The 17,036-nt window shown below is 43.6% G+C and overlaps 1 protein-coding gene across 2 annotated transcripts; it reads left to right on the plus strand.

Moving 5' to 3' along the window:
* The first annotated feature begins 469 nt into the window (after nt 1–469).
* LOC104223409 (uncharacterized) lies at nt 470–16,353 on the plus strand. Of its 2 annotated transcripts, none has more exons than XM_009774842.2 (4): nt 470–894; nt 13,988–14,613; nt 14,844–15,359; nt 15,982–16,353. In XM_009774842.2, the coding sequence occupies exons 1-4, from the start codon at nt 651–653 to the stop codon at nt 16,138–16,140; spliced, it is 1,545 nt and encodes a 514-aa protein (XP_009773144.1). In that variant the 5' UTR covers nt 470–650; the 3' UTR covers nt 16,141–16,353. The 2 variants fall into 2 exon arrangements, with proteins under 2 accessions (XP_009773144.1, XP_009773143.1); XM_009774841.2 differs by having other exon boundaries at nt 483–894; nt 13,979–14,613.
* The last annotated feature ends 683 nt before the right edge of the window (nt 16,354–17,036 follow it).

A 17,036-nucleotide genomic window follows, 5' to 3' on the forward strand; every position in this document is an offset into this window, starting at 1 on the left:
ATGGCAAAATATGGATAAAATCTATGGCCAAACATGTATTTGCCAAAAAAATCCCAAATATATTTTGGCAAAATCTATGGCCAAATGGGTTCTTAGAGTTGTGTTTGGACATTAACATAATTTTGGGTTGTTTTTAAAGTTTTGTGAGTGAAAATTTTGAAAAATAGCTTTTTTGAATTTTTCAAATTTGCGAAAATTTCTAAAATGCATCTTCTTAGTGAAAATTGAAAAATTTATGAACAAACCCTGATTTCGAAAAAAAAAACTTTTTGTAAAAAATGAAAAAATTTCTTATGTCCATACGGCTCTAAATATACACATTTGAAAGTTGAAGATAAAATATATTGAATCATATATCACAAATATTAAAATCAGAATTTATCAATAAATTAAAGTGTACGGAGTATGTGATAATTAAAGTCGTGAGGGGCATAAAGTAAAATAGCTTAACAATACATAGTTTTCCTCTAAATTGGAATTTTCTATCGAACTCTTAGCTTGGACGGCAAAATCAGTAGTGACTCAAAAGGGAAGTCTATTTTGTTCGTCGATCATCAATCACTGAAAATGAAAATGAAAATGAAAATGAAACAACACTTAGCATAATAAATTCATAGTTCTTGCTGTTTTTGATCTGACAATACAATCTCATGGGTTTTTTCTATTCAACTTTACTTTTTACTCTGCTCCTTCATATTTGTGATGCAGCAGCGTCCTTAACAATCCAAGATTCCTATGTTTCTGCAATTGGTGACCCTGGTATGAGAAACCCAAATGCCAGATTTGCATTGGAAGCTTGGAATTTCTGCAATGAAGTTGGAAATGAAGCTCCCCTTATGGGCAGCCCCAGACTTGCTGACTGTGCTGATCTTCACTGTTCTCCTTCTCTCACAGGTTTACACTAGCTAGTTATTTACTGTTATATCATATTGTTGACCTGATAACTACAAATGTCATACTATCTAAAAGTTTATAAGTTTTTAAATAGAGGGGTCGGGGAAGGGCAACACCCCCTAGGGGCGTGACGTAAATAGTCTACCCTAATGCAAGCATTAGTGACTACTTTCAGGCTCGAACCCGTGACATATAGGTCACACGGAGACAACTTTACCGTTGCTCCAAGGTTACGAGGTAGTTAATATAATTCTATAATTTTTTAAATAACTGTAGTGTGCACGGTGAAATCTGGGAGGCCGATTTCTCCTCGACAAAATGCCTCGAAGGGTGATCCCGGAAGCCCGGGATCTCGAGCCAGTCACTTCCCTCAAGATCGGCCGGTACCCTGCCAAGGATAATATCGACCGCAGCCCCGTCAAACGCATAAATCTTCCGAGGAAGGCACCCGGGCTCGATCAGGTCTATTCAAGCGGCTCGATATCAGCCCGCGCGTTCATCGTAAAGCTAGCGGGTTGTCCCATCCCATTTCTTTTATCACGCAACGTATCTTGTACTAAGTTTGGGCTTCCTCCTTTCTATAAAAGGGGAGTCGCTAACATCCTGTAAAGGCAGAGCTCCAACCATTCTACTCAAGTACAATAATATCTTCTCTCTCTTTCTCCTCTCTAACTCGCTTGCCCTCACTGGCTCGAGGCCATTTAGCTTTTATTGCCTTCTTTCTTGTTCTTTGTCTATCGCTTGGTATTGGCTATATAGAGCTTTTCTTGATCATAACTTAATTGTTATCCCATTCCCGATTGCCCCCGATAGCTCGAGCTCGACTTAGACATTGACCCCGAGGTCCCCATCGACCAGTCCTACATCCGGGCAACATGCCCCTCGGTTTGATTACTGCCTCGTTTTAAGCTTGCATCTCATCGTTAAACTTCACATTCTCAACATCAACTGCTCTAACAACTAGCTCGAGAATAAATCACGTATTTTTAGAATCCCATTTACAAATTTAATTGTTGTTACCATTTTCACAGTAAACATTTTGGCGCCCACCGTGGGGCTAAAAATAATAGTGATTATTTTCTTGTTGGTTTCAGTGCACAAACGCACATTATCTCTCACACTTTTTCTTGTCCAAGACCCTTTGATTTCAGGTCGAAATGTTTGGCTCGGTAAACAGAGTCGAGAACGACAACCTCGAAAACCACGGGGAAAATGGCGTGGCTGTCCCGGCCAGTGTTATTAAAAGCGCTCGCTTTAAGCGCTGAATCGACGCGAGGCGCTGGGCTATCGCTTTTCTGCCCCAAAAGCGACTCACATTTAAAAAGCACACGCTTTAACCGCTTAAGTGAGAAGCGCCTCGATTGAAAAAGCGCAAAAAAGTGTGCTTAAGCGATGTGAAGGCATCTACTAGGGTTTTTTTAAAATTTTTTGTCAAATAAACCATCTGTTAACAAATAAACATACGCTCTTCTGCTGCTCCAACTACCGCTTCTTCTCCAGTTCTCTGTAAGTTTCTTCTTCTCTCTTCTTCTTCTGTTCGGCTTCTCTTCTTCTTCTGTTCGGCTCCTTTTTTCTCTGTTTCTTCTGTTCTTCTTCTCTTCTTCTTCTTCTTCTTCTTCTTCTCGACTCCTTTTTTCTCTTTTTCTTTCTATTTTTTTCACTTTCTATTGCTCTGTTCTACACATCTAATTTATGTCTGTTCTTCTGCCCTATTTTTCTCTTCTTCTTTCAATTTTTTTCACTTTTTTAAGTGCTGATTTTGTGTCCTAAAACGATGCTCTGTTTTCTGGTTTATTGCTTTGTTTTTGTGCCCTAAAACTATGCTCTGTTTTCTGGTTTCTCTATTTTTGTGCCCTAAAACTATGCTCTGTTTTCTGTTTTTGTGATTTTGTTTTGCATTTGCTTAATATGTTATGACTTTTAAGGATTATTCACTATCTAGTTTTAGTATCTATTATTTGCTTCTTGATTCAAGAATTGAAACATTTGCTTAATATGTTATTTTTAATGAGTTCTTAGCCATTTATCTATGCTTATTTTTATTTATTTATTTATGTGTTAAATTGCACTTCACATGAAAAAAGCGCGCGCTTCGCTTCTCGCTTTGGTGAAGCGAGGCCTCGTCACTTTTTTGCGCTTAACGCTTTCCAAAACACTGGTCCCGGCTGCTGGAGCACCACCACAGAATCCCGATTCTAGCGGACGCGGATTCACAGGACACACAACAAGTCGACGAAACTTCTCACACCGACAGGAGCATACGGCACAACGACCAACAAGAAGCTCAAAAAACCCCGGCCCGAAAAGAACAGGAAGTTACTCTTCATGTTATTTTTGAAATGTTGCAGGCACAACAACTGGCCATTGCCCAGTTGCGAAGCCATCCGAAGACTCTCAGCACAGCGGCACCAGAGACAGCTCCCCCCGCTGAGCAAGTACCCGAAAGGTCAAGCAATAACGGGTTAGTGGCTGACCCTGCCATAGTGAAGATGCTCGAGGACCTCACCAAAAGGATCGAATCAGGTGAGAAAATGATTGCAGCCGACGATAAAAAGGTCGAGACCTACAACTCTAGGGTAGATCAGATCCCGGGAGTACCCCCGATCCTGAAAGGTTTGGATTCGAAGAAGTTCATACAGAGGCCGTTCCCCGAGGAAGCGGCCCCAAAGCCCATTCCTAAAAAGTTCAGAATGCCGGAACTCCCTAAGTACAACGGTACCACCGACCCCAACAAACACGTTAATGCCTATACATGCGCAGTAAAAGGCAACGATATAAAGAATGACGAGATCGAGTCCGTATTGCTGAAAAAATTCGGAGAAACGCTTTCGAAGGGGGCCATGATGTGGTATCACAACTTGGCTCCCAACTCCATAGATTCATTCGCCATGTTAGCAGACTCCTTCGTAAAAGCACATGCTGGAGCCATCAAGGTAGCAACGAGGAAGTCTGATGTTTTCAAAATCAAGCAAAGAGAGAACGAGACGCTGCGGGAATTCATGTCCTGCTTCCAGATGGAACGGATGGAGCTACCGCCAGTCTCCGACAACTGGGCAGTTCAGGCCTTCACCCAAGGCCTGAACGAACGAAGCTCGGTGGCTTCAAAACAGCTGAAGCAGAACCTGATCGAATATCCGACCGTGACCTGGTCGAACGTCCACAACCGATACCAGTCAAAGATCAGGGCCGAGGATGACCAACTGGGAGCCCCTTCGGGCTCAGTGTACCCAAACAGACTCCTGGTAAAAGAATCGAAACCAAACAAAGAAAGGTACCAGCCATACCTCGAAGACAAAAGGAACGCCCCAAGGCGCAACCTACCTGGCAATGATCGGAGGATAGATCGAGGACAGGACCCTCGAGGGCTTGTCAACAGAACCAGGTTCGATCGAAACATCGCACCAACAAACGCGCCCCATTTATCGGAATACAACTTCAGCGTCGATGTATCAGACATCGTGTTCGCTGTCAGCAAAATCAGAGACGCCAAGTGGCCCAAACCGATACAATCAGACACTTTGCAGAGAAATTACAACTTAGTGTGCGATTTCCACAGCACGCACGGTCACATGACCGAGGATTACCACCAACTACGAGAAGAAGTGGCTCGACTGCTCAACAAAGGACACCTTCGGGAATTCCTCAGCGATCGGGCCAAAAATCAGTTCCGGAGGTAACCAAGAAAATCGAGGTAAACAAGCCGCAACACGTCATCCATATGATCATGGGGGGCGCCGATGCCCCGCAGGAACCCGTAATGAGAAGAAAAAAAATATCCATCACCAGAGAAAAACGGACTCGGGGATATATCCCCGAAGACGCCCTCACGTTCAGCGAAGAGGACACCGAGGCCCTGTCTCAACCCCACAACGACGCCCTGGTAATCTCCTTTCTTGTGAATTCTTTTCAGATAAAACGTGTACTCGTGGATCCAGGTAGCTCGACCAATATTATCAGGTCGAGGGTGATAGAACAGCTCGGATTGCTCGAACAAATTGTGCCCGCCACTCGGGTCCTCAATGGATTCAACATGGCGAGCGAAACGACGAAAGGACAAATCGTCCTTCCGGTTACCGTGGCCGGCACAACCCAAGACACCAAATTCCATGTCATCGAGGGAGATATGAGGTATAACTCCTTATTTGGGCAGTCATGGATACACTGCACGAGAGCAGTACCATCCACCCTCCACCAGGTGATAAAATTCCCGACAAAGGACGAGATCAAAACCGTTTACGGGGAACAACATGCGGCAAGGGAAATGTTCGCTATACACGACGTGGTACCAACGCTCATGCCTCCGCCCCCGAATAAAACAACGGGCAAATCGGGTCTCGCCCCCGGTCGAGCTTGACAAAACAAAGTAGAGATCCATGCCGCATCTCCGCCCCCGGGCAGTTATAATGGACCGATCCCAAGGCATCACCAGCATATCTCATTTCAAGGTACGGTTATTCCCTTTTTTCTTTTACTTCGAATTTGGAATTAACCTTCGTGCAGGCACCCAATCGGAGCTGCCAGAACGCTAGTGCTATCGCAAGACCTCAAGGCTCCAAAGGCACACCCGTTGCACTCTTTTCCTTCGCCGAGTTTTTATCCCAGAAGAAGGGTTTTTACCGGCAATGTTTTTAACGAGGCAACGTATGCGAGCCGCCTAAGAGGGAACTCCGCAAAAATATTCAAGACTTTCCCTGCGGCTGAATTTTGAATAAGCGAGGGGCATTCCCCCCAGAAAGCTGCCCGCTCGTAGGAGTTTTGAAAAACGCCAAATGGGGTTCTTATAGGAAAACAATGCATCGTACCGAACGACCGATATCATCAGGCCCCGTCGGCAAAAGCATGTACTATTGTATCGAGCAATCAAAAAATACCTTTTTGTCAAAAAAGGGAGAGGGAACTCCTTCTTAGAGTAGGGTAACAAATTCTTTCACCAGAAACGTCCCGAAAACTCGGGAACGGACGCCAGCAGTTCAAACGCTCCGACGGCCTCCGGATCGAAGCTCTGAAATCACAAAAAAACTTCAGGCAAGGCAAATCTCCGAGCGATCGACTTCGACCCGATATAGGTCGACTCAACACAACAATATATATTACGACAATGGATCGAAAAATATCTTTCAGCATCTCATTCTCCAAACGAGGATATCGCAGTGTATTCCCGGCAGGAACCCCTTCACCGGATGCATCCCGAAACGCTCGGAGACTTAACGTCAACAATTTGGCACCCGCATGACCCCAGGGTCGGAACTCCGGGCTCACAAAGCCCCAACAAGGTAACTCCGAGCTTACAAATGACGGCCTTCGAGCCCAAGCAAACTCAATAACTCGGAGACTATCGCTAATCGCCATGCACTAGGAAACCTGAAACTGTAAGACCCCGAGCGGGCAGACTCGGTGTAACCAGATCTATTCTACAAAGCAACACAAACTGTAAGATCTCAATAGGCATGTCAAACTGTAAGACCTCAATAGGCATGACAAACTGTAAGACTTCAACAGGCATGACAAACTGTAAGACCCCAACATGCATGAAATTCAAAATCCCGAAGTTTAGGCTATACGTCGCATTTGTAAGAGTCCCGAAAAGGCATACCCTCGGTGTAGACGCCTAAACTATCACTCGGGATCAAAAATGGCTTCGTCAAAACACATATGACTACGGTCAAAACGGCTGATACAACCAAATTAACGCGACTCGGGATGCCCGACCGTCGCTAAATAAAATCGCAGGCCACTACTTCGAATATACTTCGGAAAGAACCGGTTAAAACAGGCTTCCCTCAACAGGCAAAAACGAGCTTCGACCATGTCAGCTCCAAATCACAAAGCTTCGACCTACTCAGCCTACGAGCTATGAACCTTCCGAGGTGCTCAAAACATCGCCGATAACGACTTGAAATCGAGGTTCTTCCAGAACCGACGACGGGTCAGGCAACACTATTTCAAAAGACCTTAACGAGCGGAAAACAAAACCTACAAAAAGCCCACGTGCAAAACAACGTAAGAGCCATTGTCGCCAGCCAAACGAGCCTCCGGGCCGCACCCTAAAAGGTCTTTACAACCAAACAACGTAAGAGTCATTGTCGCCAACTTGAAAATTGACAACTTGAGGATTAAAATGAGCTCGAATCGTAACCCGATTCGGAGACCGGATCCAAAATAGTTAACTATGCAAGCATCCAGGCCACATATTAAAAGCTCTCAACGGCCAAAACAGTGTAAGAGGCACTATCGTCGGTCTGAAAATCGAAAGTACTTAAGGGTCAATTAAAGCTCGAGTCGCAACTCGACTCGGAGACTGGACCCGAAATAAGTAAACTGCAATATGCCTAAGGGCACGGCATAAATGCCACTGTCGCCAGCCGAGTGAGCCTCCGAGCCACGCGCCTGTAAGGTCACTTCGACCCGAAACACAAAAGGCCATTGTCGGCCATGCAGGCAGGAAAGAACTTAAGGGTCAATTAAAGCTCGAATCGCAACGCGACTCGGAGACTGGACCCAAAATAGCTGAAACAACGAAATACCCAAGGGCAAGAAACGAGAACAATCACTGTCTGCCCGAACGGGCACAAAAGATTGAAGGTCGGGCAAGCTCGAGTCAAGGCCTGACTCGGAGACTGAGCCTAAAACAGCTGGGCAAAACATAGAGGCCCCAACGCCTGCTTGCGTCAAGGGTCGCACTTAAAAGCCTCCGGGCCTGCCTGATCAGCTCCAGACCTACGAGGATCCCGCCAAAACACGGAAGCCAGCCCGCCTGGTCAAAAGCAATACGGGAAGAGATACAAAGAAGGTAAAACTTTAAAATTTCCCTCATTTTATATATGCATAAAAGGTGCGCTCTCCGTCTACAAGCATGCTCTATAAACAGCAAATACAAAATGGCTCTACCCCAAAGGGTTACGGCCTACCAGCCCCAGCCTCGCTCTCTGAGGCATCGACAATAAGCAACCGAGCATCACACTCGACCACCTTCGCTCAAGCAAATCCTTTTAGAAGGATGGAACCCTTGGCGCGGGTCTCTTCAAGCGCCTGTCCCAAAGATCTATGACGAACGTATCCCTCGAAGGCCCACTCCAACCCGACTCGATTATCGGCGACGAGTCGCCACTCCTTCATCATCCTCGGTCCAGCTTAGTACTATACCAGTACGGACACCGGTTATTCTCAATCCGGACTTTTGAGGAATCAAGCTACAACTTCACAATCATGTCCACTCAGATCGAAGCTCAAGCCTGCATTTGATACTTTAGGCATTCCTAGCTCGATCGGCTCCGCCTCTAAGGTACTCCTAAGCCTTCGCTTTTTTTTTTCTTCTGCAGCTAAAAAATAAGCAAAGCCTAAACTCAAAGGTCGAAAAGGCGAAACGCCTACCACAAGAAGGCTCCTGCCTCATCAAAAGACTTCTGTAATGCGAGCTCTGATATGTCCCGAACCGCCAGTACACCGACTCGACCCCTCCTTCCCCTCGCCAAGAAGCCTAAGAGGCCTATCCTCATCCAGGGCCCCCCGAAGTATAGCCCCTTGACGGAGCAACTCAAAGCCTGGGTCTGTCGGAGTCTTACGGAGGGAAAATCCGATAAGAAAGGAAAGACCTGAGATACGGAGGAATCATGCTGTAACTTACCACGAAGTGAAATCGGCAAACCTACTCGGCGACCGAGCACCCTCCTGGTGGCCCAACCCTTGTTAGCCCAAAGGAACCGCTGCTCCGGAACCAAGGACTCCAGGAACGCCAGGCTCGAATGATGCACTCTCCTCAGAAGCATAGGCCCGTCTCGCCCCGATAAAAGCTCCTTCATGATTATGAAGCGCACATCTCATTTATCGCCGTACGCGGCCTCTGCCCTTCCCCGAATAAACAACCGCTAAGGGCATGACCCACCGGCACCATGAAAACAGCAAACCCCGAGGACCCCCGGGAAGCGGAAGCAGCCTCACGATTACATGCGAGAAGGGCAGGAATGATCCAACACCAACCAAAAGCACCAACCATCGGCACCGCCTCCGGTTTTGAGGTAATGCTCAACCCCGAAGACCTCCGTCATAGCAAGACAGTGCTCCAGCAGGCCAACAATGCCTTCACCAACACAAGAGTAGCGTACAGCTTCAAAAGACCTCCGCCAAAGAAGGCTAGTTTATGAAGAAATGGGCGTCTCTAACAAATACCCGTGTGAAACAGGTTCCGAATAATGACCAGGGTGGCCCGAAGCACGGCCAGGCCTCCATTCAGAGATCGCCTCCAGGAAGTCACCGGCGTCCCGAGACCGCGAGTCCTCAGGCAAGTCTCTTCTCGAAGGCTATTATGAGGCCCGAAGATATTATCCACGCTTTCACGCAGAGAAAGGGTCCCGACGGCCCGAGGTTATTGGCCTAATTCGTGTCCAGTTCGAGAAATCACGAAGGACCCCACACGAAGCCGTTTCATCAACCAAAGGCCGGGAAGAATACTCGCGCCCAAGGCCAGTACCACAGGTGACAAAACAAGATCATGCATTCGAAGCTGCCAAAAATATAAAGAGATACAGCAAGTGTCGAAGGAAGGAATCAAGAAAATATTTTTGTATTTATACAAGTGTTCGCTTACAACGACCCTCGGGGGGTCCTTACATATGATTACATTACATATGATTACAAAAAGCCCACAGGGGATCCTTACGTAAAAATAAAGAAGTACAAATGATATGCATACAGCAAGAGCCTAGGGACTTAGCCTATTCATGCTGCGTCTCCGTCATCATCCTATCAGGCATATGACCTCAAATACAATATCTTCCAAGTCCGATCCCCTCGGGGACTTCATCCTAATCCTCCCAGAATGGCATCTTCAAAAGGGAGGGTATGGAAAAGGAAGGCGGGGGAGAAGAGCAAAATGACGAAGTAGAAGCCGGAAGAACGCAAGAAGTGGTTGGGTGAAAAATTTGGCTAGTACGAACTCCGGTAGTACTGCCATTTTGAAGCCACTTCTTGAGACGTTGCCTCGGCCCGGAAGGCAATAGCCGGCAGAGACTGCCGATGCACCCTCCGGGAATCTAAAAGGGGTGTAACACGCCGAGCCGAGGGAGGAGGATGAGCAGCGATGTATAATCCGAGCCCCCTCTTGAGCAGCAGTGCATAATCCAAAGTATCCCCGGGGTCAGGAGGAAATCGGTCCTCTGCCTCATCATCCCGGGCCAACGGTGACTGCAATAACAACAACAACAACAACACCACAGCGGCACAACTTCACCCAACCAAAAGAGGATCGAGAGTTGGCCAAGGTGCACATGGCGTAATATTTTGAGACTACGGGCCTCAAACATGACGAGATGGCAAGCAGGAAAGGAAGAAAAGATGGGTATCAAAGTAAGTTTGAATAAAAAGCCAACCATGAAAAGCCCCATTTATAGGGAGGGCAAAGTAACCGACGACACCATTGCCGCCCTCGAAAAGCGTAACAGCAGGTGCAATTAATGTGTTCATAGAAGCTGAACCGATAGCAACGAAGATCGAAGAGTCGCGACATTTCGGGTGATCCTGGAGAAGCGGAAAGGCGAAGCGCCTCGACACCTGTAAAAAGAGGGCTGTGCCGTTAGCGCGACGTCGTTATGGGAGATCGAGAAGTGGGGTGTCAAAATCATTTCTTATCACTTCCCTCTAAGAAACGCGGAGACTATCTGTGCACGGTGAAATCTGGGAGGCCGATTTCTCCTCGACAAAATGCCTCGAAGGGTGATCCCGGGATCTCGAGCCAGTCACTTCCCTCAAGATCGGCCAGTACCCTGCCAAGGATAATGTCGACCAAAGCCCCGACAAATGCAGAAATCTTTAGAGGAATGCACCCGGGGTTAATCAGGTCTATTCAAGCGGCTCGATATCAGCCCGCGCGTGCATCGTAAAGCTAGCGGGTTGTCCCATCCCATTTCTTTTATCACGCAACGTATCTTGTACTAAGTTTGGGCTTCCTCCTTTCTATAAAAGGGGAGTCGCTAACACCCTATAAAGGCAGAGCTCCAACCATTCTACTCAAGTGCAATAATATCTTCTCTCTCTTTCTCCTTTCTAACTTGCTTGCCCTCACTGGCTCGAGGCCATTTAGCTTTTATTGCCTTCTTAGTTGTTCTTTGTTTATCGCTTGGTATTAGCTATATAGAGCTTTTCTTGATCATAACTTAATTGTTATCACATTCCCGATTGCCCCCGATAGCTCGAGCTCGACTTAGACATTGACCCCGAGGTCCCCATCGACCAGTCCTACATCCGGGCAACAGGCCCCTAGGTTTGATTACTGCCTCGTTTTAAGCTTGCATCTCATCATTAAACTTCACATTCTCAGCATCAACTGCTCTAACAACTAGCTCGAGAATAGATCACGTATTTTTAGAATCCCATTTACAAATTTAATTGTTGTTACCATTTTCACGGTAAACATGTAGTGTCTTAGTCAACTTACCACCTCAACTATTCATCAAGTACTTGCTACATCCTATATTGAGTAATTGTGTCCACTGTGAGTCTTTCTTAGGATTTTAACTCTAGTCTCCCGTCGCGTTTATCCACTCATTGACCGAATGACCGTTAAGTCTGGGTGCTTAAATATTGTGGTAGAGAATCTGGGTTAGACTCTCATGCCCACCCATCAACAAAGATTTCTTCATGTGCTTGGTCCAGTAAAAAGAATCAAAGTGTCGCTTCCTTGGCAATTTAAGTTTTTAGACGGGAGAGTTCACAAAATTTAATAATTTACTGATATCTCCGAGGTAAATATGAGAAATCAGAAACTCGGAAACATAGAAGAAAGCATGTATAGAGTTATCTGGTGCATGCTGCTAGTGGGAGGTAGGAGGTACCCAATACTCTGTGGAATTGGTCAACGTGCGCGCAAGCTAGCCCAGACACCTCGGTTATCAAAAAAAAGGGGGGGAGGGGGGGAGGGGGGAGCATGTATCTATAGGTATGGAGTTGCATTTGGGAAAATAGTATAACTTGATATTTGATATTATTAGTAGTTATTTTTTTGTAGCTCCTAAGCACCCTTGAAAAAAAATGAGTTGATTGAAGCATCTTGATGTTGATTCATATGATAGTAGAAAAGTCCTAATCAATGTTTAGAAGATCTTGCTGTGTTGTCTTTGAAGTGGTGGAGAAACGTAATATATCATGCATAAGGCGTGTGAGTCTATAATTTATTGATTACCTGGTAAACCATGGGAATATGTTTGAAAGCAAAATCTTGAATTTGTAGTGTACTCTAAACGAAATGCATTCAGCATTTTTCATGAACTTGTATGAGGTTGATGTTGTATTACGTCATGAAGTTGGTCTTAATTTACTAGATTGGTAGCATGGCTGATACAGAAGTTGATATCTAAGTTGGTTTAATGATAATTTCTGATGTTGTCAGACATATATCTGAATATAGTTGATGGAGTTGAGGGTTTTTGTAGTTAATACTTAGACACATAGTATTTCTTTAATATCAAGACTACCATTTGTATGGAAGAAAAACTGACTTTACTAAATCTTGACTGTTACTTGAATAGTTCGTTTGTTTACAAGGTTACACATTGCCTGCTGATAGCTATGACTATGCGTTTCTTCATCATTGTGTTTCAAGTACTGTGGAATTTCCAAACTTGTCAAAGGTACTACTTAGTTGGCTTATAGATAGGTGAATTTGTTGATCAGTCTAGCAGAAACTCGATCTGCTCTAGAGCCAGATGAAAAAGGACCAAGGAAATATCAACCTTTGGAACAGTAATTTGTAGCAAGACGGACCATTTATTCCTGGGAATCTCCGACTAAAATGTTCCCCTTCTTTGTTTTCGCACTGTTTATTCTGCATGAGCCATGAGGTCGAATCCAGTGCCAGAAATTATTGAGGAAAAGAACTAGCCAATATTTGATTTTTTCTCTTGTTGTGGCATCTTATAGTAAAACAAAGTCTGATGTTATTTTATCCAAACTTGAATGAGCATTGTACTGCAGCTTTAAGTTGTCATTCATCAGCGCTCAAGAAGCTTTCATAGTTGTCCATTCACTGTCCCAAGCTATTACTAGTTGTCATAGCTTCACTGTTGCCATCACTGTGGTTGAAAATAGGGATGACAATGGGGCGGGGCGAGGCGGGGCGGGGTGGGTTTGAACCTATGCGGTTGCGGGGCGGTTTTGGGCCTGTGCGGTTGCGGGGCGGGTTGACTTTTACAAAAAAAAATTGCGGTTGCGGGTTCAAATCCTGACACAAAATTAAGAAAGAGATGAATCTATTCTACACAAACCTATGGTTGTATTAATGTAAAATATCTCAATTACAATGTCTTCTTCTGTCTTCACTGCTGGTGATTAAATTACAGCTTTGCAAGTGATTGAATTCTGTCTTCACAAAATTCTTTGTAATTCATTTACATTAATTATTTTCTGTTTTTTTTTTTTTTTTGTGTTAAACTCCTAATAGCTCAAAAGCATATTTTTCAACAAGACACAACTGAAGCAACCAAAATGTCTTAGTCTTAAATGTTACCCAGATTTGAAATCCCAAAAGAAACATTCCATTTGAAAAATACCAAAGAAAAAGGAAAATAAATTAGTTTAATGAAAGTAAATATAATTAACTAAATTAAAAAGCTTGAGCAGAGAATTCAAAGTAAAAAAAAAATAAAAAAATAAAAAACGGAGCGGGGCGGGTGGATGTTGGTGCAGTTGTGGGGCGGGTGGATGCAAGTGAACATGCTATGCGGGGCGGGGCGGGTTGAAATTTTGTGGGTTAAAACCCCGCACCCACCCCATTGCCACGTGAGTCTTGAAAAGAACTGAACCTGATTTAGTTTTCCTTATAAACTAACCATCATTGCTACTATGTTCGAGCTTTACAGTCTAATTTTTTTTTGAAGCATATATCCTTCTCTGTTCTTCCCTTTCTTTCCTAAGGTAGTTCTTTTGTTATATACAATCTGATTCTCAAGGTGAAGAAAAAGCAGAAAGATTTGGAATGAATATTGTTTGATGAACTCATTTACATGAATCATTGACTTAATTGCCTTGTGTAAATGCTAGTATAGACCAACTTTATGATCCGCCCACTCTTACTGGGTTTGGTTTTTATGGTGAGGTGACCAAGATATTCCGGGCGGTCCACTTCTTCGGAAACGAAGCACTTGTAAAGTACACCATAAAGTGACAGAAGTAGACAATAGATTAGGAGTTGGAGATAGATTTCCAGATGGGAATTATAAAGCTTACACGGATCCTGATCTTTATGCTGCGGAAAAGGAGCGGTATCTTGGTTCACTTTGTGAAGGGCATGATTCCACTGAGCCATGGTATCATTGGATGATAATGCTCAAAAATGGAAATTTTGACAAGAACACGACTCTTTGTCCCGAAAATGGTCGGAAAGTTTCTAAGATAGTGACTGGTAGAAATTTTCCATGTTTTGGAGAGGGCTGCATGAATCAGCCACTTGTCTACCATAACTACTCAAGGATAGTCTACGGGAAGCATGCATCTTTGATTGGAGGTTTCTATGGAACATATGACCTTGACGCCAATTTAACTGCCGGTCTAGATGGAAAATCTTTTTTCTCTGTTTCATGGCAAAAGAATTTAAGCACAGGTAGTTGGATTGTCTCAAACAAATTGACGACATCATTCAAGTATCCATGGCTTATGTTGTATCTAAGAGCAGATGCAGCAGAAGGGTTTAATGGAGGATATCACTATAGTGGCCGTGGAATAATGAGAAAGGTTTGTGAGTACAGCTTTGTTCCCTATGGAAGTTCTTATTCTATAAATGTAGGATTTTAGTGATATGAAACTTGCGCACCAAGTGTATATAGTGAATTTGATCATCATCACGGGATGACTCTTAAAGACTGGGTATCAGTGTCGTGATGTGATTTTTTCTCACTTTCAGAAAGGATAAAGAGCTGTAAGTTCATATCTAAGCAAATTCTTTTTTTCTTTTTCCCTTGCAGCTTCCAGAGTCACCCAACTTCAAGGTAAAGTTGACACTTGAAGTTAGACAAGGAGGAGGCTCCAATAGCCAGTTTTATCTTCTCGACATTGGAAGCTGTTGGAAAAATAATGGAGATCCATGTGATGGAGATGTTTTAACAGATGTGACGAGATACAGTGAGATGATTATCAATCCAGCAACCTCGAGTTGGTGTCGTCCTGATAACCTTGTGTCCTGTCCACCCTACCACGTTAGCCCTAATGGGGAAATAATATACAGAAATGATACTTCTCGGTTCCCTTACTCTGCTTATCATCTCTATTGTGCTCCTGGAAATGCAAATTATTTAGAGAAACCATATGATATATGTGACCCGTACAGCAATCCACAAGCTCAAGAATTGGTGCAAATACTGCCACATCCTGAGTGGGCTGTGCACGGTTATCCTTCAAAAAAAGGAGAGGGCTGGATTGGGGATGCTAGGAGTTGGGAGCTTGATGTAGGAGCTTTATCTAATCGGTTATACTTTTACCAGGTAATCTTAATTCTTGCATAATCTGGTTTGTGGATTTTGCGGAAAGGGGTGTTCTTTTCCTTTTCTTTTCTTTGTGGTGTTGTTGCTGAGTCCAATGCTTTCACTTAGGTGCTCTGGAATCAATTGCTTGTGTTGCTCATTTTCCTATTATTTTGGGGCTCCAACAATTTCCTTCTTTGATTTTCTTTGTGGGAAACTAGGAATCTAAGATGCAAGCATAAAAGGTTTTCCATGATCAACACGGTTCTACTGTACCTTAATTTTTCAGAAACCTGTTAGCTTATTACTTCCTTTTTAGTATCTCAGTCTATGTAGTGTGAAAACTACAGGGGCGTGTGACAGATGTATTGCTTGATAACAAGAAAGTATGTTGATTCAGATTTAAAATTTATTTAAGATTTAGTATTTTTTTAATTTAGTACTTGTGAGCTAATTAGTCAACCCTGCCTCTAGTTTCGTGTTTGCTTACCTTTATGGGCAAGTCAGTTTTGCTTAAAATGGTCCGTGGAGTATATCTGTATACGTATAGATTAATGGCAGATATATCACTGGTGCAGTTTGTAGATAATCAATTTTAGATATACAGACAGGCGACTGATACCTTCTAATCTTACGTACACAGGATCCAGGAACCAAACCGGCAAAGCGTGTGTGGTCTTCACTTAATGTTGGTACAGAAATATATGTTAGCAGCCAAGGGGCTACTGCTGAATGGACTGTAAGTGATTTTGATGTATTGATTCCTGAGGGTGGTAAAGGCGGTGTTAGGGCAGTTCTGTAACTCCTGTTGTATGTTCCTTGTTCACTGAGATTAGTTTCACTTCTAACAATTCGTTTCTTTGCTTGTTTGTATATAGACACACATACATGTATTTCTTTTTTTGGCTTTCATTATGTCCTATTACAGTAGCAGAAGTGTTAGCACGAATAAGTATACCATTGTTGATTCCTTACAGCCTCTGGTGACTCATTAATTTACGTTAGAGATTTTTAATACTTGTCTCATATATGACATGCAGAACAACCAGTGCTTTAATATATGTCGCTTTCTTTTCTTGTTTATATACTTGCAAGTTGCAACCATGGACTTTGAGAAGCATCAGCACGACAGCACTGCCTTTCTGAAAGACTTAAAGAGGGGAAGATGCCGTGAATGTCATTATTCTCATACTCTGGTGTTGTTCTCATGTACTGAAGTAGTGAAGTTAGGTGCAACACAGCTGAGTTGCTTTGCCAATTTAGATGGTGCTTCAGTACATGCACCAAGGTGCTAATGCGTGTAGCTCATTATAAAACTGTTCTGACCAAAAAATAGTTAAAACTGGAAAAGGAATGACGCATGTTCTTTAGAATAGTGGCTACACTAGGAATATAGAAGGTTAACTTAAGAACACCAGTAACCAAACCTGAATCGGAAATTTAAATTGATTATTCAACTATTTATACAATATTTACTTCATATATTTCACTTAACTGTAGTTTTGTCAGTTCATTTTTCCATATAATTGTTTTTGTGTTTATAGTTATTTCTCCTTGCATTACATGTAGTTATATTAATTCTTTTTTCATTTGCACCTTTCTTCATTTAAGTCCACTTGCGAGCTTGTGCTTAAAAAAGTGCACTTGGTGTTTTCCTAACAGTGATTTTTTCAAGTTTCAAGTCTACATTTTGATGGT

The sequence above is a fragment of the Nicotiana sylvestris genome, chromosome 3 (genome assembly GCF_000393655.2).
Source record: "Nicotiana sylvestris chromosome 3, ASM39365v2, whole genome shotgun sequence".
Classification (NCBI taxonomy): Eukaryota; Viridiplantae; Streptophyta; class Magnoliopsida; order Solanales; family Solanaceae; genus Nicotiana; species Nicotiana sylvestris.

What these genes read in the sequence shown, in the direction of transcription:
- LOC104223409 (XM_009774841.2), top strand. Translation starts at nt 651, where the DNA reads ATGGGTTTTTTCTATTCAACTTTACTTTTTACTCTGCTCCTTCATATT. An exon ending in GCCGTGGAATAATGAGAAAG is followed by an intron (nt 14,614 to 14,843) that starts GTTTGTGAGTAC and finishes TTTCCCTTGCAG; the next exon opens with CTTCCAGAGTCACCCAACTT. An exon ending in ATCGGTTATACTTTTACCAG is followed by an intron (nt 15,360 to 15,981) that starts GTAATCTTAATT and finishes TTACGTACACAG; the next exon opens with GATCCAGGAACCAAACCGGC.